At 43.6% G+C, this 25,303-nt stretch overlaps 1 protein-coding gene across 1 annotated transcript in view; it reads right to left on the minus strand.

Annotated features, from left to right (window-relative positions):
• RNF43 (ring finger protein 43) overlaps positions 1-25,303 on the minus strand; it is a 76,844-nt gene extending 51,541 nt beyond the window's left edge. The window contains exon 1 of the mRNA XM_090025821.1: positions 23,140-25,303. Coding sequence (XP_089881947.1) covers positions 23,140-23,376 — 237 coding nt within the window. The 5' untranslated portion in view covers positions 23,377-25,303. The remainder of the gene's footprint in view (positions 1-23,139) is intronic.

A 25,303-nucleotide genomic window follows, 5' to 3' on the forward strand; every position in this document is an offset into this window, starting at 1 on the left:
TTCTGTTACCTATTAATTAACAGTATTACTAATAGCATGCCCCAATGCTAACCTGAGTTAGGACAAGTACATCCTGATAGTTTAAGCAGCCCTGAATAAGGCCAGCTGGGTTACCTTCCGAGAGCTAGTAAAATGCTCAGTGATCTGTATGCCATTAAATTGCATCGATGTATCCTTAGAACTTCTAGCATTCCCAGATTTTCCAGGTCTGCAATGGAGTATTTATTCTTGCAGGCATTTAATTTACTGCTCCTACAGCCAGTTGGCCACCTACCTCTGTTGCTGTCTAGTTGTAAATCAAATGCTAAGGGGCACTTCCAAAATACTGCCTTGTGGCAATCTCTTGGATTATATGGGTGAGGTCATTTTAAAATATGCTAGCAAGGAAGTCTGATTCTACCAACTCAAAAGCTGCTCTGTGCTGCTCATGGCACAGAAAGTCTCCAAGGACAAAAGCAAATATTGAAGCTAGACTTTTGCAAAATCTTCTTATGAATTTCCTGTAAAATGCCTGGGAATCAACCTAGTTTCTCAGATGGCCAAGTAATCAACCAGTTTTGACTCTTACCAATTTTTCCTGGTTGGGATTTTGGGCCTGACTTTCTGCTGGAAAAAGTTGTTGCTTACTCCTTAGCATTCTGGGGCCACCTTTCATAAGCTGAGCAAGGTCCTTAAGACAGTCTATGGAACAGGAAAATATCATGACACTGCATCATGACCCAGTGTGCCCAGGGAGAGACTGCAGAGGCAGTAGCTCAGACCTTCCTAGTGCCCTTTGGGAGCAGGGAACTCTTTCTGTAGTGCTTTAACTCAGTCAGCTCCTGGCTGCAACCACCTGGCACTGTACTAAGATGGCCCTGTAAGCTCTCTTTCATCTCTCCTACATTCTGTTTGCTTTGCACTGTCCCATTTCCTCAGTGAGGTAGCTCCTGGCTTCAGGCTAAGGCAATAGTGGACTCCTGTCAACGTGCCAAGATCCATTTTACTCATAGCCAATATATTTCCTGTGCCGTCATCTACTGCTCCTTCTGTTGCTTTCACAGGAAAGATCATTCCATGAACAATGACACCTTTGGGGCAGACATCCATCCAGAAAACATGCCTTCCTGCTTCCCCAGAGCTTCAGACTACAGCAACTGTAGTGTTGTCTGAACCCCAGACACCACCCCAACGGGACCTAGGGGAAGTGTTTTGTTTAAAAGGGCCCTGGTAGGCTGGACCTCCTTCCTGAAAGTGCCCACAAGTGAATGCCTCCCTTAATCTAGGTGGGGATAAGGACTTGGCTAATAACAGGGATTATGCGTAAAACATATAGAAACAGCAGGATCTGGGATTAGGACATGTACTGTCTACACACTACAGTGTTTTTTATTGTAAAATTCAGGTTCTGCCAGTAAAACTGTAAGGGAATCTGCACTCACAGCTCTCCTGTCATGGCAGAGACCTTTTGTCTGCTGGACAGCACTGTCAGCTTTAGATGCAACAGCAAGCTTCTGCTGTCATAGGGAAGCATCCAGAAAGCAAATGTAGGTGACCAAGCTATGTGCTGGCAAACACAGTCTCACACAGGGGCTCCCAACGTTTGTGCGCCCAAGGGCACATTTGAATTTAAAAGAAAAAGCAGCAGGCACCAATATGACGGCATTTTTTGTTGACATGAGTTTTACTGATCGTGAAAATGTGTGCAGGCACCTGAATAAGCCTCAGGGGGCACCATGACACGATGGGTACTGTGTTGGGAACTGCTGGTCTAACAGATGGTGCATCACAAGGTACACTGCTTGCCCTGCACCTGTAGTGAAGCCACAAGCAGCCACGTGGCAAACATGTGCTCTGGCAGCTGTCTGCTCACACAACTATTGCTGGTAGAAAGCTTGTAATGTAGACAAGCCCACAGTGTCCTGGCTGTCAGCCCACTACACATTGCCTAAGGCTACAAAGTGGGGAAGGCCACTCTCTCTGACATTCCCAAATCCATTGGCACCAGCATCACAAGATGCATGGCCTTGGGTGACTGTTTCAGACTTGGCTGCAGCCCACCATGCTGACCACAGCATGTGCCCTGCCCATGCAGGGGGACGAGGTTTGCCACTGGAGGTAGAAGGAAGCCAGTGCCTGCCTTACTGCTCTGGAGAATCCCTTGCTTAGTGGCATCTGTGTGTTGGGAGAGGGCAGTAGTTTACCAGTCAAGGGAACAGGCAAGAGTCCTGCAGTCACTAAAGGTAAGCGTGTGTTCTCTTCTAGGTTGGCGGACCTCCTCCAGCGGGCTTTAAACTAGGCTCGTTGGGGGAAGGGGAAGATGAGGGCGGAGGAAACATCAGACTGCCAGACCAAACAGCACCCACAACTATAGCCCAGCCCAGACCAACGAGCGAAGCAAACAAACAGGTAAGAGAGAGGGGCCAGGGTAACGCTGGAACTAGGGGATCAGTACACACACCCACAGGAGGCCTCAAATGCCCCTACACAAACGCTCGTAGTATGGGCAACAAGCAAGAGGAACTCACTCTCCTGCTGGCTGACGCCAGCCCGGACATAGTGGGGATTACGGAAACGTGGTGGGACACAACGCATGACTGGGCGGTGAATGTCAAGGGCTATAGGCTGTACAGGAGGGACAGGATAGGAAAGAGGTGGGGGCGTGGCGCTTTATATTAAGGAGGAATACACATCCTCGTTAATTAGCAAGGAGTCAGGGGAGGGGCACTCTGAAGTGCTTTGGGTTAGGATACAAGGCAGTCGAGGGGAAAGGGACTTAACGGTGGGAGTCTACTACAGACCTCCCAACCAGGGAGAAGAGCTTGACCAGGAATTCTTGGGTCAGCTCACAGAGGTAGTGAAGGCTAAGGATGTGGTAGTCATGGGGGACCTGAACTTCCCGGACATCTGCTGGGAAGAAGAGTCAGCCAGGTCTGAACGCTCACGTAGGTTCTTGGCCAGACTGCAGGACCTCCATCTAACCCAGGAGGTGCACAGCCCCACCAGAGGGGACGCCTTGTTGGACCTAGTGCTGGCCACGGGTGATGACCTGGCGAGGGGGCTGCGGGTGCTCGACCACTTGGGTGACAGTGATAATCGCCTGCTGGAATTCACCATCCAGCACAAGGTGGCAAAGGCATGCAGTAAGGCAGCAGCCCTAGATTTTAGGAGGGCAGACTTCAATGAACTAAGGAGGATAGTTGGAGAAGCGCTGAGGTCCCGGAGGGGAGGGGAGCCAGGTGTCCAAGGAGAGTGGTCACTCCTTAAGGAGACGATCCTCCAAGCCCAAAGGAAGGTAATCCCAATGAGGATCAAAGGGAGCAGGAGAGCACACGAGCCTCCGTGGCTCACCAAAAGCATCCGGGAATGTCTCCTTGCTAAAAAGGAGGCTTATACCCAATGGAAAGAAGGGGTCATCACCAGGGAGGACTATTCTGTAGTTGCTCGGGGATGTAGGGGGGTAGTTAGGAAGGCCAAGGCAGAGCTGGAACTGGGGCTAGCTTCCCAGATTAAGGACAATAAGAAGTCCTTGTTTAAATATGTAGGGGGTAAAAAGAAGGTCCCGGGTATGTGGGGCCCTTGCAGGACACCATGGGAAACTTGGTTGTCACTCCAGACAGCAAAGCTAACATGTTTAACGATTTCTTTGCCTCCGTCTTCCTAAGCAGGGACCAGAACAGCCACCTCCCTGTTGGGCCCCTTTTGGGCCCCGGGGGAGGCACACCTGGGCCATGGGTTAGCGAGGATTTAGTTAGGGAGCTTCTGGAGGGGTTAGACGTATTCAAGTCAGCTGGCCCGGAGGATCTCCACCCTAGAGTTCTAAAGGAACTGGCCGAGGTCAGTGCAAGTCCCCTGGCACGGCTTTACGAGCCCTCGTGGTGCTCTGGTGAGGTACCGGAGGACTGGAAGAGGGCCAACGTGGTCCCCATCTTCAAAAAAGACAGGAAGGAGGACCCGGGAAACTATAGGCCGGTTAGTCTTACCTCGATCCTAGGCAAGCTGTTCGAGAAAATTATGCTGGCACACATCCAGGAGGGGCCAGCAGGGGACTGCATGCTTAGGGGCAACCAACATGGGTTCATCAGTGGCAGGTCCTGTCAGACCAACCTGGTGGCCTTTTACAATCAGATCACCAGATCATTAGATGCAGGGGTAGCAGTGGATATAGTCTTCCTGGACTTCCGGAAGGCTTTTGACACCGTCTCTCACCCTGTTCTCATTAAGAAACTGGGGGGCTGTGGTGTAGACACCCACACAATCAAATGGGTCGCCAACTGGCTGGTGGGCCGCACCCAGAGGGTGGTAGTGGATGGGTCCTTCTCAACCTGGAAGGACGTGGGCAGTGGGGTCCCCCAGGGCTCGGTCCTCGGGCCCGCACTGTTCAACATCTTCATCAGCAATTTGGATGAGGGGGTAAAAAGCACCCTGTTCAAATTTGCTGATGACACTAAGATGCGGGGGGACGTGGGCACATTGGAAGGATGCAACAGGCTACGATCAGACCTAGACAGGTTACGAGGGTGGGCGGACGAGAATAGGATGGGTTTCAACACAGACAAGCGCAAGGTGATGCACCTCGGGAGGAACAACTGTCACCATACCTACAGGTTAGGGAACTCCCCTCTTGTCAGCATGGAGGCAGAAAGGGATCTGGGGGTCATCATTGACTCCAAGATGAACATGGGCTGGCAGTGTGGGGAGGCGGTCAGGAAGGCCAACCGGACCTCGTCATGCATCCACAAATGCATCTCGAGCAGGTCCAAAGAGGTGATCCTCCCCCTCTATGCAGCACTGGTCAGGCCGCAGCTGGAGTACTGCATCCAGTTCTGGGCACCACACTTCAAGAGGGATGTGGACAGCATGGAGAGGGTCCAGAGGAGGGCCACTTGCATGATCAGGGGACAACAGGGCAGGCCCTATGAGGAGAGGCTACGGGACCTGAACTTGTTCAGCCTCCAAAAGAGAAGGCTGAGGGGGGATCTTGTGGCCTGTTATAAACTAGTCAGGGGGGATCAGCAGGCACTGGGGGAGTCACTGTTCCCCCGAGCACCGCCAGGAGTGACCAGGAATAACGGTCACAAGCTGGCAGAGGGTAGGTTTAGGTTAGATATCAGAAGGTGCTACTTCACGGTCAGGGCGGCTAGGGTCTGGAACCAGCTTCCAAGAGAAGTGGTGCAGGCTCCTACCCTGGGGGTGTTTAAGAGGAGGCTAGATGAACATCCTGCTGGGGTCATTTGACCCCAGTATTCTTTCCTGCCCTGGCAGGGGGTCAGACTAGATGATCTGCTCAGGTCCCTTCTGACCCCAGAAGGTATGAAACTTGCATCCACATGCCACATAATTGCAAGTCCTGCCCACATGGCACAGCAAGGCCCACCACATGTGGCTCCTCCAGGAAGAACATGTTCTTCCCTTTTTGTGATCTCCTGGAGCTCTGGGCCATGATGTTCATCACCATTTGTCTGCTGCCCATGACTGCTGCTGCACCTTGGTCCACAAGTAAAGGCAGATCCCCTGTTGTGAGGCTGGGAGAGCTCCATTCACTAGGTTGAGGGGCTGGGGAAGAAAAGATTTGCCCAGGGACTGCCACTAGGCAGCACTGTCAGAGCGACACTGGGGTCCAATCCAATGACAGTCAATTCTAGTAAACTATCAACCTGCAGCAAGATTTCCAGCATCACCAGACTGCAGGAAGGCTAACAAGAAGACATCCACCACTGTCAGCTGGGAACGGAAGGAACAAACAGATCTCCTCAGGCCAAAAGGGCTCCTCCCCCGTCTCAAGAGGGCTCCTCTCTGTCTGGTTATTTCTGCTGCTGCGTTGGTTGTGGCAGGCGTGTGTGTAGCTTTGAGTGCCCTGTGATGGAAGCCCACATGGAATCCATCTCCTCAGTTGTAGGACTGTGTGGGCATTGGCTGAGACTCCTGCCCTTCCTGCCTTCTCCAGATTGCTTTTTAGGCCCTTCTCCAGTCCTTAATAAGCCCCACATACCCTGGGACCAAGAATGAACATCAGTTGATTATAAAACAACTTCTTTTGTTGATAGAAAATTCTTTGCAGGGCGTGAACAGCAGGCGAAAGAAAGGAGTTTTCTGAATTGCAAGCTAGTTGGAAACCCCCTGAGGGCAAGAATCTGATTCCTCGCCTTTGAGAGGTGCAGGCCTGTCTGTACAGGCTGCAGAGCAGCAGGCCCGAGAGCTTTGTACGCGCCTGGCTGACAGCTACAGCACATCAACCTTTTTGCCAATGGAGGAGTCCCAGGGTGTACAAGATTTACGAACAATTTACAGCTCCTAATCAGAGCACATCAAATGGCCTCAGTTCCACAGCCCCAGATCTGCCCCGCACCCAGACAAATCTCCTTACACTATTAGGCATGTGCCCTTTCCCCAGCACCCCATATGGTTCTGCATACCTTCCCTCCCCTTTGCGCCTTCCCACTCCCAAGAACATTTACCATAGGAGAGATCCTGCCCTTGGCAGCATTAGACATGTCCAACCCAAAATCTACCACTTTGCCCCCCTTTAGCTGTTCATGGGGAAACCTTCCTCCTATAGCTCCTCTCAAGTCTTTCGGGTTCAGCCTGCCACAACTGCAGAGACCACATTTCTGTCTTATCTACCCGCCCACACAGGACAGTGTCTAGATACCTTCTGCCAGATTGAACAACATAGGAAGTGATGGGCAAAATCAGTGCTTACAGTGGACGCCACTGAACAACATGCACATGCTGTGGCTAGTCTTATACAGTAACGCTGGTCATTCACAAACTGGCCCTCTGCCTTTAGGTCAGTCTAGGCCCTAGTAATGCTGTGTTCCTGGGATGGAGATGTCATCCCCAGAACTCTTTCACTGTTCCCCAGGCAGAACTTTGCTCCCCAGTCCAAGCTCCTCATGAAAATAAACCTCAAATGTCCTTCCAAACAGTATGCCAGCCATGTGGAATAAGCACATTAGCTCAATATTTCTGTTAACAGATTCAGCAAAAAAAACAGCAAAAATCCTGGGGTGACCACCAGGATCTGGGGGAACGTTTGTTCACCAGAGCACCCCAAGGAATGATGAGGTCGAACAGTCATAAACTACTGTGAGACCGTTTCAGGCTGGATATAAGGAAGAATTTCTTTACTGTCCGAGCCCCCAAGGTCCGGAACAGCCTGTCATCAGAGATGGTTCAAGCTCCTTCAAGAGCATTGAACACCTTCAAGAGCAAATTGGATGCTTATCTTGCTGGGATCCTATGACCCCAGCTGACTTCCTGCCCTTTGGACAGGGGGCTGGACTCGATGATCTTCCAAGGTCCCTTCCAGCCCTAATGTCTATGAAATCTATGAAAACTTAACCAGATGTCATAATTGCACCTGAATGGGAAGAATGGTACTGTTCACCTCCTGAGCTCATGTTTCACTTTGCAGATTCAGGCAGTGCTCCCTTTTGGAAGGATTTTGCCTCAACCCAAAATGCTACAGCCATATTTTTTCAAATCAAAGCCTCTACCCCTCAGAATACATTAGATGGGGAAAAAAAGCCACCAGGAGCAGATAAATCTTTTGACTGCATGAAAATTTGCATGCAAGAATTCCTACTTATTCAGGTCATGAGTAAGGGCAGCACCAGGTATGGCCCAATCCCTGAATTCCATCAGTCTTGCATACTCACTGAATGCCCCCAAGCTGCTGTCTTTAACCCCCACCTTTCACTGCCAGGTTCTGCTGAGGTCTGTGCTACACTGCTCAACAGCACATGCTTTTTGGGTCTCAACCCCACCTTTTCTTTGTTATGCTTACTCATGGCCGAGAAGCAGAGTTAGAGGACTACTCTTTGGGCTGTAGTTCCTGTTCTAGATGACAGAATTGTTGCGTCTTTGGGAGGTGCAACTCAAAACCTTTAAGACATCTTTGCTGTTCTCAGACCCATGCGACTCCTCACAGAATTTGGGGAATTCTGAAGGGCTATGACCTTACAACTGGTCTCTTTATGGCAGTGGCACTCTTTGAAATCTCTCCAGTGCAATATCCAGTAGCCCTGACTATCCTCAATCCAGCTCTCCCTGCACTAAGGCAGAGTATAATTCCTGTACCAGGATAATTCTACGCCAGTCAGCAAGGAGTGTTGTGGTCTTTTTTACATGGTAAAAGCAACAGCATACACTGCTGGGCCAACAGAAAAAGACACCTCCCCTTGATGGCTATGTGGTTGTGGATCCCCCATTGTGCATTTTGCTGTATTCATCACTCCACAAGTCTCGAGTAGTTAAAATCTCCTTGTATACCGAGAGCTGATCCTGGAGCACTCTGCTCTCACTCTCCCCATCTGGAGAACTATACCAGACAGTGCTGAAACAACATTATTTCTTAACCTTTGTGTCATATTCCAAAGTTTGCTTGTTCCATACCCTTTCTGTACAGATCCTTCAGTACATGAATGCCCTGAGCTTCTCTTTCAGAACTCCAGCCTTGGTCTGTAGTCAGGACTTACATGACAATCAATTTATGTGTATTTGGGTCCAGCTGCAATGGTTCAGAGCTTTGCAGGAAATGCAAGGACTGAGAAGAAATATACATACAAGGAAGCATAGAAAGGGCCTGTTTAGACATATGATGGGAGCTGGGAAGACAAGGAGAAGAGAATCAGGGAGAAGGATTGTTTTGGAGGAGAATAGGTCCAAAGCTTCTGGGCAGTTTCATTAGAGGATTGAGTAAATGAGTTAGAGCATGTGCTGCCTGAGGGTCAGAAAAGCTGTTGCTAGTGTGAAGGGACAGCAAGGGAAATCAGGTACAGTGCTGTCTGTCTATGAAATTCAACCTAACAGAACAAGAGGAAACATGTTGCTTGCTTAATACTTTTATTAACATGTGCAGAGATTAGGCACTGGAGACATTTGATCAGCGCATTAGCTTGAATCAAGCTCTGTCTCTGCCTTGTCAGTTACACAAACATTTCTCCATTGATACTGCATCTTCAAAGGCGAAGGAGAGCACCCACAGCTCATCCAGCACCTCTGAGCATCATCAGATAGCTGAGATACCAAACGCTCAGCACTCATGGCTGAAGAGCAGCCATGAGCCTTTTCTTCCTCAGATTTCCAACACATAAAACACACATAAAACACAGACATGATGCCTACAAACCTATCACACAAGCATGCTGTAAGGATTAACTAATATCCATAGAGTGCCTTAGAGATGCAAAACGTAAATTTATGTAATGATTGCTATGATATTATCAATAGTGACAGGATGCTTTATCCTGGGGAGTAAAACCACGTGTAAAGAAAACATGAAAAAGCAGTTATACCCTCAGGGCTGCCCAATGTAATGGGCTGGGTGTGACACTATCACTTCCATGCATGAGCCCTGAGACTGGGACTAAGCAAGGGACCCTTCCTGTGACATCACCAGTGCAGACAGACTGGGTGTCCTCCATTCTCACACCCGTGTTCAAGAAAGTAACTCTAGTTGTTGAACATCTCCCCAGTTATCAGCCCAAGTCATAGAAATTTACTCTGAAGCTGCAGAAGAGCCAGTCTGGCCAAGTAGGAAAGCTTCAGTCTTCCTCTCTTGGTGGCATTTGTTAAGGAAATGCCAATTCATAATCACCATTTGGTGATGGATGATCAGAACCAGGATTTTTAAATGCCATCAGTGACTTCTGGGTGGCCAACTGCAGACACTTTACTGGGTCTTTGTTTTTAGAGGGTAGATACTCAAAAGAGAACTGAAAAAGTGTTGGGTATCTCACTTGGGGCATCCAAAGCCATCAATTGCATCTGAATACAGCAACACAGACTACCACAAGCATCTCAGATGTGTCCTCTGTGCTCTACGCTGAGTTCCCACAGAATTCATTTAATGTTGAAGGTGTCAATCATTATTCTTAAGGTGTTCTACAGAGAACAACTGAAAATCTAGGGTGAAAACTGTGGTTGACAGCTCTGGTCCTCTGGCACAAGGGAACTCTACAATAAAGGTACACCTAATCTGTTCAGGAGACAAAACTTTTTTAGGAGCCACTCCAACATTTTGGAATGAATTGCCTAAAGAATTAAGAACAAACCACCAGCATCGCCAACTTGAGCTCCAAGTACAAACCACTTTTCTTTGAACTCTTCTCTCACATGTACATTTAAAGAAAACATACCATTTAATCAAACAACCCTTGAAGTGAAGAGCTTTTTCTCAGCCCTCCTGTTCAGCATGTACATGAGGACACTGGAGGTGTTCAAGAAGAGGTTGGACAGTCACAGGTCTGGGGTGATATAGGTATAGCTATGCTTATGTTCTACTATGGATATTTCCCATGCTTCTGGGCTTTCCCATACTTCTTCTGCTCCCTCCCCTGCTTTCTGCTACATGTGTCAGGGTGTGTTTGTGTTCCACAGAGGCACTGGCTGTTGGCTACAGCCAAGGCTGGGGATTTTGACTGGGGTGTGCCAATGTTCCTGTTGGGACTTAAAGCCAAAGGTTTTTGGCTAAAAGGTCTTGTTCCTCTGCTCAGGGTCAGACTGATTGCCATATCTGGGGTCAGAAAGGAATTTTACCTCATGGTCAGATCGATACGGACTGCGGGAGTGGGGATGGGGGTTGCCTTCCTCTGTAGCAGGGGGCATAGCCCTCTACCTGGAACCTCTTGAACATATATTGACATTTCATAGAATCAGGATGTTAGCTGCCGTGGTTCTCCTGTTTTACCTGTGGAAGGCTAGGGTGTTAGGTCTGTGTTGTGCCAGGGTTGACAGTAGTCTTATGTAGCATTTAAAATACAGATGCTTTAGGTACAGATGATCCTGCCTCAAGCAGGGGGTTGGACTAAATGACCCCTTCCAGCCCCACTTCTCTGATACACTAGAGCAGTGGATGTCAACCTTTTTAGGACTGAAGCACCTCTCATTTGACCCTTCAAAATATCTTGCGGCACCCCAAAGAATTGCTGCACTGGAGGACCCAGTGAGACCATTCCAGGGAGGACACTGACTCTGTTTTACTGGACCCAGACAACTTGACTTAATTAGTGTCAACAGGAATTAGGGTCTGAATCAAATCTAGCTGATTGAAGGTCTGTCCAAATGAAAGTAAGATAACATTGCTAGGAATAAAGCAGCAAAGCACAAAATTTTTATCTGCACTGATAACTGATTGGCTGCCTCCTTCTTGTTCCTCAAAGATCTTGTTTGATCCTGGGCTGCTTCTAAACCCTATGCTAGAGATGTATTAGTCAAGGCTACATTTAATATGTTCAGCTAGGAGGTTGCAGTCTTTCCTTTTACCACCACAATTACCCAGGCATTTGCTTTGGCTAGGTTGGATCACTACAAAGTCCTCTTATTGGTCCCGATTCTGAAAACTTCAAGCTGATAAAATATGTGAGCACCTTCATTTAGCAGCATCTTTAAGAGAATACGTTACACCTGGACACCACTAGTTTCTAATTAATTTCAAGGTAGGACCCCCAAGCATTGAGTTTTATTTTAGGTCTCTTTATGCTGAGCCCTACATGTCCTCAAGATCTATTCCTTTTTTTGTGGTGTCCCTTTCAGTTACAAACACTGTGGGCACTGGACAGTCTTGGCAGAGATGCTTTAAAGGGACACAATCATTTCCCATCTTAAAGTCTGAGGGTGGTAGCCTTCCACGCATATGGTAAAAGCTCTCTATTACACAGACTGTTAGGGGGTTAAGTTAGGAGAGTCCGAGTCTTTTTTTTGCATTTGGTGGATTGGGAAATTTTTCAGTCTTTTGCAATATTAATGTGATTAGGAGGTTTTTTTATGTTCCTAGAATGCAGAGGTGGTGCACCTACATTTCATTATAAATGTAAAGATTAACACCTGATTAGGGAAGCCAATTGCTACACAGATTATACATGGTTTAGAGACACCTAGCTTTCATTTTGGCAAGTCCTGGAGACAAAAAGAATAGTAAAGTGGGATTGCAATAAATGCTAAAGGCTGTTCTATATGCAGAGCCAAAGCTTACAATGAAGGGTGTTGTTTTAGTTAAATTAATCTGGAATACGATTGAACACATTCCTGAACTTAGCTACTTATTTCTTGGCAGAACACTACCGCATACCAAAATCTACATCTAAAAGGGAGACCATTTCAAATTTATAGATATGGGAGCTTTCTTCCATGAATGTTCATGGAGGTCCTCCAGGGAAGAAACTGTCATTGAACTGGGCCGATCTTCCTCATGACAGCCATCATCATTTGCTCCAGAATTTAAGATTTCTCTGTTTTAAATTAGGTCTATAGCCCCCTACAGTTACCATCAAACCAATAACGGTGATGAATGGAATGTGCTTCTCATTTCATAGGACTGTTAATGCTAAGTCTAATGATGATAATTTCACTAACAACACTAGTATTTCACTCATGTTCAAGTCAATTCAGAGAGGGCAGGGAAGATAACATCAGGAAAACTGATAGTTGAGTTTTATTATGACATTTCTGGTGGAGGGAGTTTATTTTGAGGGCAGAACCTTGGAGAGTTCTACTACTCCTTTTTCCCATTTGAACCCTGGAAAAAAATGGATGAATAGGTGAACTATTCCATGCAACCTGTGCATCTAGTGAGTAGAACAAACAGACCAATCTTTACAAACACACTTGCTATTTGCAATTGTTCAGCAAAAACTCTTCACAGAAAAAGGGTGAGCACTTCTAGCATGAACAGCACACACACAACCATCACCATAATAATCAGCCATTCCTCAAACTTGTGTGTGAACAAGATCTTATTTACAAAACTATTTATAGAAAAATTGGGGGACAAGGCAGCACCTGGTGAATGGCTGTTCAGAATATTCACAGATATGGCTTTGTGGTACTTCTAGAGCTCTTACATTTTCAGTAGAGCTAATCATAATCCAAATGGAGAACTGAATTTTGCTCCTGTAACTTTTTTTTACCAATAGGTCAAGTTCCTCAAAGATCAGTAGCACCATTTTAAATTAGTTATCAGTCCAATTCTATTAAATATTTTAGTCAGTGACTTCAAAAAAAGTATATCAGTAAGTAAATCAAAAAAGTTAGCAGATGCCCTAAGGCTAGTGCAATGCTGAGGACATGGCTGAGGCAGAGAGCCACCTCTAGAAAGCTAAATTCAGGTAAGCCACATACATTTTAATAAGGCTAAATACAAGGTTATATGTATGAATATATACAGGAACAAAGAACACAAAGGATGAGGGACTTGTGTCCTGGAGAGGACTGACTAAAAATGAGCTTGGGGGGGATGAAGAGGTGTCAGGTGTCAAACAAATTAACAAGAGCTCCTGGAGTAAGGCTGTAGTAAAAAAGGCCTAAGGTGACCCTTTGGTGTAAAACCAAAACCAGATCAAGAAATACAATATGTATAGCTCTAAAGGGGGTTTATGAGACCATTACTGTAATTTTATGTCCAGTTTGGATATTACCACTGCACAAAGGGAAAAAAAAAATCAAGAGGATTCAGAGGAAAGGTGCAACAATAATTTGAGGAATGGAATGTACTAATTGTAAATCAGAACTGTCAGGCTGAACCCCAGGGCTACAGTAGACTTTAAACCTTCTCCAAATGATTGGGAAGAGAATGATGCTACTTTATTTAACAAGCAAGTCTATAGCTACTTCCCTTTTGAAGAGTCTTCAAAATGAAAAATGATTGCAGGGTGAATTGTAATGTCTTTTTTTTCCCTTTTAATTTGTTCCACCTGGCAGACTCATAATATGTGTGGGGTGTGATTTGTATGACCTGCAGATGACCAGACACATTTGGAAAACTCTAAAAATCTGACAGAACTTTATAGTGAAACAGCTGGTAAGGAGGCAAAGCCATGTCCCTCCCATGAGAACATCCACAAGACAACCCTCAATTTACACACAGTTCCTCCACTTCCCTCTCAGTGGACAGATTGCTCATAAATCTCACTAGGACCTTGGCTCTCCTGGCCTAAGCCCTGCATAATATTTGGAGAGCTTTATAACCCTCTCACCACAATTCACAAGACTTCCACAACTCAACCCACTCACTCAAAGGCATGTTTATGTATTCACTACTCTTGCAGAGTTTATGAGCTGACAGGGACTACTTACAGGCTTTAGCAGAAGCCAGAAAGGGTAAAGAATTTTAGGGAAGTTTGTCCCCAGAGACTTATAGAAACAATTGCTTAGCCTCAGAAGTACCCAGATTCACTCCCATTTTTAAGTCATTTACACTTGTACAAAGTGTGAAAATGTGTTCAAGTCAGAACTGCCCACTCATTCACATCTATGGTCTATTTCACACTCCCTTTACTTCCATTTTGTTTCAGTTTAGGTATTCTCACAAGGATGGGCCCTTAGGTTCTAGAATGAAGAATAAGACAGTTTTCAAAAATGTGGGGTTCAGGTCATCAAGAATAAGGCTAGGTATGCCATTCAACAGAGCTATAGTCTGGGATGCAGTATAATTCACATACCTGGTAACATTTAGTTTCATACAGCAAGAAAAGCAATATTTGCTTCCATAATGATTCTTTAATCACTAGGCAGGTGCCAAGGTTGTAAATAAGTATCAGTAAAAGTAATCTTACAGGAATACAAAAAAAAAAATACTGCAAGGGAATGACACTTGCAGTTAAGGTGAAAGAGAAAAAAAAATTGTGAAAGTTTGGATCTACAAGAGTTCAGATCTCTCAAAGTGTATATGTCCTCTAGACAGATCCTGGTGGGTAGAGGTTAGCAGGGACTAGCAAGTTACCAGGTATTAAACTGAAGTGTCTTCAAAGAGTAGACAGGGGGTTGTTATTTTTTACTAGGTAACCCACCACCTGAACACGAGAGATCAGGTTGACATTGTATACCTTGAATTCCAAAAGGCCTTTGATCTAGTATCCCACGATGTCCTCATGAGAAAATTGGAGGATTGTGGGCTTAACTCTGAGACAGTCAGATGGATGAGAAACTGGCTGCATGATAGGACCCAGAGAGTCGGAGTGAACGGATGTGTCATCCTAGCAAGAAGTGGGAAGCAGTGTCCTGCAGGGCTTGGTCCAGTACTTTTCAACATCTTTATTAACAATTTGGCTGTGGGGGTGAAGAGCTCACTAGCCAAGTTTGCAGATGACACCAAGTTAAGAGGAAGCGTAGTCATACTTGAAGATAAACTACAGATACAGGTGGATCTAGACAGGCTAGCAAGTTGGATGGATCAGAATCTGATGATGTTCAATGCTGAGAAATGTAAAGTGCTCCACCTCGGGACGAGCAACCCCCAACACACATACAGGCTTGGCAGCACCAAACTGATTGGCACCACAAATGAAAGGGACCTGGGGCCACAGTATGAATGAGCCGACAGCGCAATGCTGTAGTCAGTGGGGCAAATAATACTCTGGCATGCATCAATTGATGCATCTCCAACAAAACCAAGCAGGTGATTTTTCCACTCTACTCAGCACCGGTGAGACCGCAAGCTGAAGTACTGCATCCAGTTCTGGGCACCACAATTTAACAAGGACACGGACAAGCTTGAGAGAGTCCAAAGAGCCACCCATATGATCAGAGTCCTACACAATAAGCCATATGAGAAAAGGCTGTGGGATCTGGGACTCTTCAACCTAAAGAAAAGAAGGCTAAGAGGGTACCTGGTAGCAGCTTACAACTACACTAGGGGAGTACATCAAGGGGTCAGTGAGCAACAATTCACCAGGGCACCCAAGGGGAAAACCAGGAGTAATGGCTACAAACTCCTGGAAGACCGACTCAGGCTCAACATTAGGAAAAACTTCTTCAGTCAGGGTGCTCAGACTGTGGAATAAGCTCCTTCCAGAGGTGGTGCAATCACCTACCCTGGAAAATCTTCAGGAGGAGAGTAAACAAGTCACCTTGCTGGGGTCACATGACTCCAGTTATCTTTCCTGCTTGGTGCAGGGGGCTGGACCCAGTGATCTTCCAAGGTCCCTTCTGGCCTTACAATCTATAAATCTATAAGTCATTTATGAAAAATGGGTATTAATTCCCTCTAATTAACCCAATTACATTCTCTAAAAATCAAAAGGAATCTTCCTCCATGCCATGTTTCTTAGGCCCTGTTTTAACTGGGGTAGGATCATATTCCCTTGGCTTCATTTTTAAAGCCCAGGGTATGGTTTTCAAAAGTGTGCTTTGTTTCTTCATCTGTTGTGGCTCCCCCAACCCTTGCTTCTCTCCCACAGTGATGCCCACCCATGCCACAGCTAGGTGACATGCGTAGCTGAAAATTTTGCACTCTGTCGACTTAACATGGCTAACTACTTCTCTGAGGATCTTATGAGACAGTAATAGTCAAGCTACTTAAGAAGCAAGAATCTTCTCTTCTGTGGTTTTTTATAATCTTGTACCAGGAGGTAATACTAAATTTGCCAAAGCTAGAGAGAACTTAAATCTCAGCCAGTTTTATTTTAGCTCTAAGTTTCAGACACATCATATCCAAGCGGCATTAAAACGAGGCTTATTCGAAACCTCAGGACAGTAACTTATTTACATGTCTCAGCCAGGGAACAGGAGAAACTAGTATGCTACCAAAGCAACAGAGAACTAACTAGGTGAGGACATGCCCAGATTATTTTAGCAGACAATTCAGGCCCCCTGCTGCTCAGGAAGGTGATAAGCCCCAGGTGCAGAGGCAGCAATAATTTGACAGAGTGAAAATTCCTCTCTGCTTGCAAGCAAGACACCAGGCAAGCATCTGAGAAAAATGATTCTCTGAACTATGCTGGAGAACTGAGGATTCCATGCCTTCTAGTGTTCCGTCTCTAGGTAAAGCCAATCCCTGATGCTTTGAAGGATGGTGAAAAAAATTTCATTTGATCACATGGAGGGAGAAATCCTGCATGATCCATACAGGCAATCAGCTATAACTCTGACACATGAGATTTGATTACAAGGTGCAAGTATTGTTAGGAAACTAGAAGCTGTGCCCTATTATCTCCATGAAGCAACAGAATGGATAGCAGGATTCACAGTCACTGACTTCATGGTCAGAAGGGACCACCAGTGACCTGCTAGTTAAAAACCACCTGTGGTGGGATAAATTCTTTCAGAAACCAAATTAAAGCATATATTTAAATATATATGTATCTAATTTTGCCTCAAAGACACTAGTCATTGATGCATCTACCATCTCTCCTAGCAAGCTGAAAACTAGAAAATTGTATCCATTTTCACAAGACTGAATTTTTCTAACTCCAACTTCCAGACATTAGATCTGCTTATGCTTTTGTCTGTTAGACTGAAACATCTTCACTATCATGTCTGTAAATACCTGTCCATGGTGACCTCTCAACAGAAAAGCTGAATAAATTGAGCTCCTTAAACCTTGCAACGCTAGGTTTCTTTTCCAGGCTCTGGATTATTTTTGTGGTCCTTTGAACTCTCTCCAGTATTTGTACACACTAGATGAATATGAACACCAGACCTGAACACAGTGTTCTTCAGAGGTGTGTTAGTGATGCTGTGTATAAAAGCAAGATCATTTTCACAGTTCTATTTTATACATCCAAAGATTACTTGAAATATCCTATTTTATGCAGGTTATAATCCAACTGTTTACACCAAAGAAACAAGATCCAGCAGACTCACAGATTCTTTTGCAGATTTCCTCTTTCTGATACAGGACTTTGTTGGCTGTTTTTTTCTACCTACTTTTTGCTATTTACTCTTTCAAATTTATCTCTGCCTGCTGAACTTCCCTCTTCACAAACTGCTTCTTGTAATTCATGCTGCAGTGTATTAGCGACACTTTGATTACATTTCTACCATTAATGGTTAACTACATTTAATTCTTGAATTAGCTTTTCTATATCACTAATATTCAAGCATAGCTTCATTTTTCTTGTGGGCTCTAGCATCAGCTGTAATACAAAGCAAAAATTGTGTCTTTCAGATTAGTCTCACTGTGCTACTTGCCAATGTATCTGTGGGTAGCTGAACCTCTACTATCATTCTATTAGACTTCCCTGCCTCATTGACATCTCACAACATTGCACGCTTGATATAATTTTGCTTTATCTAAACTCTAAAGGCTATTATTAATTTTAATTAACTATTGATATGGTAATATTCTAACAATTTATGATCTGAATCTTACACATTCAACTGAGTGGACTTCTCTCAACGACACTACATGCTCCTACATCAGGAACCCTGTCCATTTCTAAGGTTTCTATTCTGTGGTGAGATTGGATCCATCAGATTTGTAAGTTATTTGTTCCAACAGTTACCCTCACTGCTAAACATTTGCACCATATTACTTCTCTGAATTCATCTAGCTTCAGGTACACATTTATCATGCTCTGTATTCCAACATTTTTTCCTAATCATGATTCAGAACCTCACCGAATCAAAAGCCATAAGATGAATTTAGAAGACAGTTAATAGAATTGCTTCTTTTTTTCCCACTGACTTCTGTGTTTTGGGGTACATTGCATCAGGTTTTTCCAAGCTTTTTCCAGCAAGATCTAGGAGCCTTTTCTTTTAATGAAAACTGGGTGCATTTAACACATGGGCTCTACTGTGGATCTCAGTAATTAGCTCTGCAGTACAGCATCACCATCTACACGTGCACCAGAATTAGAGCACAGTAAACTAAACAACTCCGCCATAGGATAGTACTCCACCACAGATGTACATTGCGCCTGGTCAGCCCATGCAGCCAGGGGCCTGCTTTGCCCCAGCAAGTTGTGTAGATGCTGTGCCCAGGAGCAGTTGACTCTGGCGTGAACTGCTCCAGAGTTTATTGTGTTGCGTTAATGTCACATGTAGACGCACGCACTGAGAATCTCAACAACTAGAATTTGGAAATGCATGAGTTTTGTGGAAAAATGCAGTACATACTAAGTGAATTGACACTGCTTCTGATACCTTTCCCTGCTAAATTACAAGAGCCTTTGACTACATGAAATACTCTTTACATGGAAGTGTAGAGCATGATCAGTTGCCTCTTAATTTTCTCTAAATTAAGTAGATTACACTTCAGTCTTCCTCCAGCAGATTTTCCAGATTTTGACTCATAGTTTCATAGTTTCTAGGGTCAGAAGGGACCTGAGCAGATCATCTAGTCCGACCCCCTGCCATGGCAGGAAAGAATACTGGGGTCAAACGACCCCAGCAAGATGTTCATCTAGCCTCCTCTTAAACACCCCCAGGGTAGGAGCCTGCACCACTTCTCTTGGAAGTTGGTTCCAGACCCTAGCCGCCCTGACCGTGAAGTAGCGCCTCCTGATATCTAACCTAAACCTACCCTCTGCCAGCTTGTGACCGTTATTCCTGGTCACTCCTGGCAGTGCTCGGGGGAAGAGTGACTCCCCCAACGCCTGCTGATCCCCCCGACTAGTTTATAACAGCCCACTAGATCCCCCCTCAGCCTTCTCTTTTGGAGGCTGAACAGCTGACTCATTTTCTTTTGTACCCTTTCCCATCTCTCAGCAATGATCTCCCTAGTTCCATATACAACAGTAATATCACTGTCCTACTTCTGTATGAAGAAGAAAGTTGGAGAATTATACTCCAATTGTACTCCAGCTCAAGAATATATCAATGCTTAATTTTAATTGCAAACTTTTTCACAGATACTTTACAAAAACACATTTATTTGATTAGGTGATCATATAATAAAGTTTTTTATAGTGTTATAATACAAGTTCAAGTGTGTTATGTATAAATCTCTTGGTCTCAAGACCTTAAAGAGATAACCAGAGTTACTCTGCAGTAGCTAATTCCCTTTCCTTCTGAGTAATACTATGTCTGTTCAAAACACAGCAGTGAAATGCAATGATTCACTAATGTCAAATGTAATCAGAGGCATGGGTAACAGGCCTAACTATCTGAGACTCAATTCAGCAAAGACCTGTATCCTAACTAGGAGCAGGTAAGTGGCACACAAGCCATGGGCCCTAACGGGGGAGTCCTTTCGGTAATTATTCAATTGATCCAACCTAAAAGATACATTATTGTGATATGCTCTGCATAGCTTATGCCTTCAAATGATTTAGAAATCTGAAGTAGTGCAGAATGTTGTTGCTTTCCCTATTAAGGAATGTTATTATGACAATCTGGGGTTCCACAGCTAACAGCTGCCAAGTTTTAACTGAAAAGGGGTGAAAGTAGTAACTCATAGATTTGGAATTTGTCCACCCCTTTATGCCCCACCCTGGTCCTTGAAAGCCTGGATTTGGTGACCTTCACAATGTGCTACCAAATACAGTGCTTTCCCAGGCCTTTTCTGGGCTAAGGAAATGGGCTGATTGTAAGTGCAGTTAGCAGTTAATTCTGGGGATGGGACGAGGTTCAGTTTAACTTCTATTTTGGAAGATTTGTTAAAAATAGTATCATATTCTAATTTTTTATATGTTATTATTAGTGTTAATTTTTGTAATTGCACCTAGAGAACATAATGGACATAACTCACAACTGAAAATACAAAAATACTAGCAGTAAGTCAGTAATACCTGCATTTTAAATGAGACAATTCTTTGCGTCATTCTTTTGTGTCATCCTTATAAAAGATCATCATCTATTTCTAAGTAATTATTTTGGCCAACATGTATGTACTGCAGCTAAAAAAAAAATGTTCTTTTAATACAATCTAATTATACAACCTCAACACAGGGAGTAGTCAAACACATGCAGAAATCAAAGGTACTACTTATGGGAGAAAGGGCTTCAGGATCTGTCCTGAAGACATCTTATTCCTAGATTAAATTCTGAAACTACTTCCTGCATAATAGTATTAACAGTGTCAGTTTTTATTTTCAAATGTTTTCATTTTTAGTATTCAGCCCTCCATTTTACTTCATTTCTTCAAATAAGACTGTTACAAAACTGAAAACAGCTAAAACATTATTTTCAGAAAGGCCTGGATATATACAAATTCAGTTCTAAAACTGGAGGAAAACTGCAAGCTGAGAGAAACACAAAATAATGTTTTGTTTAGCACCCAAACAATACATAGAGGCCTTATTCTTTATGCTTAACTTTATGTACATTAATAGTCTCACTGAAGTCATAGTTCAACATAAGCCCCAAAATCTTTGCAAGATCAGAAATTGGCAATTACATGTAAAATGAGAAGTTCCAATAAACCAGAATTAAGCTACATGTACAATTATGTTTAAATGTGAACTTATATTAAGCTTATCCAATTAGTTTCTTACCTTATTTTATATTTCTTTAAACACTTAAGCCCTTTTAAAGGAAATATATTTTTCTTAGCTGTATAACATGCCACTGTATTTTTTTCTCATAAGGAACTCAAGCACATGGATTCTATAGCAAGATCAGGCCTAAAATACCACTGAAGTAGCACCATATTATATACTATGAATACTGGCATGTGATGACATAATTATAATATATACACATGAGGTCAGACGTAAAATTTGACTAAGCTTTTCTGGACCACTGCAGCTGGCACTGTACAAACATCCTGTAAATGAAGATATAGTTTCACCCAAAAAACTTTAACCTCAGCTTTTAATCCTGGAGCCAAATCCATGCATAGACCTTTGCAAAAAGATGGAGCACCACTAGCTTGGTGGGATTCTCAAGGATAGAAAACACTCACTTGTGCAAACAGTTGTAGGAGTAAGGGCTAAAATCATATATACACCATACTTCAGTATCTGCTTGCATACTCTTAAAAAAGGCCAGTCCATCAAGTGTAAGATTCTCTCATAGTCACTCAATACTTAATATTTTAATATAGTACAAAATATTTCATTCTGCAGAGCTTCAAAATGTGTCTTGCACACTTCATGTAGTACAACTATTGCAATTAAAAGTTTCCCCATGTTAAAATATTCAAACTTCAGAAAGACAAAGATAATGTCCTTTCCCACCTATTCCTTTTTAAAACAAAAGAAAGTCTATATTATAAAATATGACTTAATGTTTGTGACTTCAATATTCAACTGTACAACCTGAATTTTGCACAACTGTAGTTTCTAGTAGGGAATAAATACTGACTTTCCTGGGCATTGCATGAGAAGAGAACTGCATCTCAAGTGTATGGGTTAAAGATACTTTTATTTATATAAATTATGTCATTTTATACTATAGAAATTATTTTGTACTGCTATGGTGCTTTCTTTCCAAGGAACTGAAAGATCTACAAACCCAAATGAAGTTTCACAAATAGCTGATTTGTGAGCAGGTGACCATATTTCCTAGCTTGAGCAAACACATTTAATTTCTCCCAAACCTATACACAATTTGTTTACCATTTTAATTTTAGTTTATAGTCAGTGTAACATTTGGAAAAACACCACTGACAGAATGTAATAGGATTTTCAGAATTTTAAATTACAAGGAAAAATATCTTTCTTCATGTGTTTTATAATATCTGATTCTTGAATGAGGAGTTAGTTCTGTTGTCCAAGAGCTATGCAAAAAGTCACTGACACAGATAACACACATGGCACTAACAGAGCAGCATGCCTTATACACAGAAACTAACTGAATTCTACAGATACCTTATGTGTATGATAAGTTTGTTCATTGATTAATACAACTCTCCTCAAAAATCACTATCTGCAGCGTGCAACAGACTGTCAGAGGCCCTCCTTTTTCTTTCTAAAGATATAAGTAAAATCAATATCAAATCTCTAACAACAGATAAGGTAGTGATAATGTGGGAACCTGTGATTGGAGGATAATTTACCTCTCTGCCTGAGCCAACACACAGGAATAGAACTAATACAGCCAGTAATTCTGGAGGGCACAATCCAGCTGTATCCTTGAGCAATCAGGATTGTGGAAGAAAGCCCATACATGCTGACAAGCAAGTAGCTTATTTGAGTTTGCACTGTATCACCAACTACGATATAAAGTAATAATCCTCATGGGATCAACTAAATGTGTCCGTAAAGTCAACACCAATAAAAGTGCGAGTGTAACTGATGACAGGATAAAGAAACAGTCATAAAATAAATTATCCAATGTGCAAGGTTAAAGAGCAGTAAGACACTACAATACAATACAAAAAAAATAGGCGACTCATAAAGGGAAATACACTGATCCCCTGGTTATAATGTGCATTGGGGAAATAAGAACTATTTCACTGCAGGAAGGACTGAAGCAGCAAAGAGGGGAGAGAAGATAGGCTAAGCAGGGCACAGGTAGTGTAAAAGGAATGAAACTGGATTAAAAAGCTTCTCTTACCTGCAGCAGTTTTCCTTCAGCTGGAGTAACCTCAGCAACATTAGCAAACACTCCTTCCAAAGTGATTGGTTCCACTTTTAAGGGGATCACCCTAATGATTGCCTTCTGAGCTGCTGATCTCTCTGACTCCACTGCTGCGGCGACTGCCAGCCCCGTATGACCAAGTCCTACCTGAAGGGTGGCCATTAGCAGCCAAGGCCAGAGGACAGCCAGCTGCAGCTGGGGGCCAGCACTCATGCTACCAGCTGCAGCAGTGCACTTTGACCACACATACCGCTCAGGAATGAGTCCTCACTCTGCCAGCAGTTTTCCAACAGCAGGCAAAGCTGGTTGAGCTTAGAGCTCCTGCTTGATTTCAGTCAGTAGGGCAGATGAGAGGGAGGGAAAGGGGCTCAGTTATCTGCAGCTTCTTTCTCCCAACGTTCTTTAGTAGACTCCTCTTCTGTTTCTCACCATCATCTTTTCCTTGATGCCATGTGCTCATAGGCCTCTGGGGCTTTAATGAAAAATTGCCAAAAGAAAAAACACAAAACAAAACAATTCCAACCCACCAAAAACTTTCAATCAGTGTTTCTCATCCTGCAGAGGATAAATCCAGAAAAATCAATACAGATGGAACAAGTGGCCATTAGACAAGAAACCAACCTGAACCTAGAGGAACGCCATATAACATTAAGACATCTTCAGTCTTGCCAGGTCCAATAATAGGGAGAGAGTCCTCCATGGAAAAAGCACCTTTATCTCTCCTGCTTTAGTTCTGGGAGGATTAACAGGTTGAACCCCTCCATCTCAGATGTCTGGGGAAGACACTTGGCCTTCTCTCCACAAAGCTGTCTTTCCCACATGTCCCATTCACAAAAGCACAATCTGTTTTGATTTAGCATTAACTATAGTTATCAGTGTCCTCCATCAATTCCACATATTAAACAATAATACTAAAGGGGCTCTCTCCCTTCAGCTACTATAGCAGTAGCTTTAAAGTTTAATTTAAATAAAAAGAAAGGGGGGAAAGTGTTGTTCTCCTCCGATTCTATTTGATTTTTGCCATTCCCTTTTCTGTCAGAAATGCTTCACTCACTTCAGCTTGAGAATCAAGATTAATTCTCTTGGTCTGGCATAAAAAAAATAGGGACCCTACAGTAACTTGCCTTTTGAATCTATTAAGCTATAAAGCCTGTGATTACCAGTTCTTATTGTTGATTAATGGAATGAAAGACTTCTCAAGATGCTTTCAAATTCCTAAAAAGTAAAAGCCAAAGTTTAGGTATGGGTTCCAAAGAAAAAGGTACAAATATGCCCTTTTTGGGTTCCTATTAGTCCTATTCACACTTGCAATCAGTTATCACTGCTTTCAAGCACATGTTAATACAATCTTTAAAACAAACTACTAGTTCTAAGAAAGAGTTCCATGGACTATCCAAAGTTCCAACAAAAAAAAAGAGTCTTCATAACTGCAGAGAATGGAAAGAAATTCTGCAACTAAAACATATCGGTTACACTGTTCATTCTTCAGGAAAAGGGGATTTTAAAAAAATCAGTCTGCAAACCTGTTGAGCAGTCTGCCTGTAGCAATCCACAGGGGTTGAAACAGATGGAAATGTTTCTATAAATCCTGGACAAAAACAAGTCTCAAGAGCTTAATAAAAATTGTCTTTTTTAACCAGTTTGTTACTTTGCCGGGTGAGGGGAAAAAAGTATACACATGCCCTAGGCAGGCAGATGCTGGAGGAATTTCTCCACCTGAAAGAGAATCCAAGAGGATCAAAGGGAGAAATCTACAACAGCCTGAAAGCTCCTGGGGCCAGGCATGGCTGAAAATGAACTTTCCAGATATAATCTAAAGAGTTTTAGGAAGAATCCAAAAGTATTTCTGAAAATTCCCTTGAAATAGAAGTTTCTTCTCACTACAGCACACAAAATTATGAGCTGTAAGTGTAGGAAATGGAAAGAAAGTAAAGTCTGGAACATCAGCAGCGATCCAGCAGTAAACCCAGGCAAGCTGCTATCATTCTAAAACCAGCAACAAATCCCAGAAGGAAAAAAGAGACTCTCAGTTGTGGAGTGAACTTGGAAAATTCAGCAAAAGTCGTGGAAGAGCTTTCCTTCCAGATCAACTCCCTGGAGGAAGACCGTGGTTTGGAGTTTCTGTGTTCCCAGCTCTCTG

This window comes from Crocodylus siamensis, chromosome 13, assembly GCF_052110815.1.
Source record: "Crocodylus siamensis isolate JL-2025a chromosome 13, ASM5211081v1, whole genome shotgun sequence".
Classification (NCBI taxonomy): domain Eukaryota; kingdom Metazoa; phylum Chordata; order Crocodylia; family Crocodylidae; genus Crocodylus; species Crocodylus siamensis.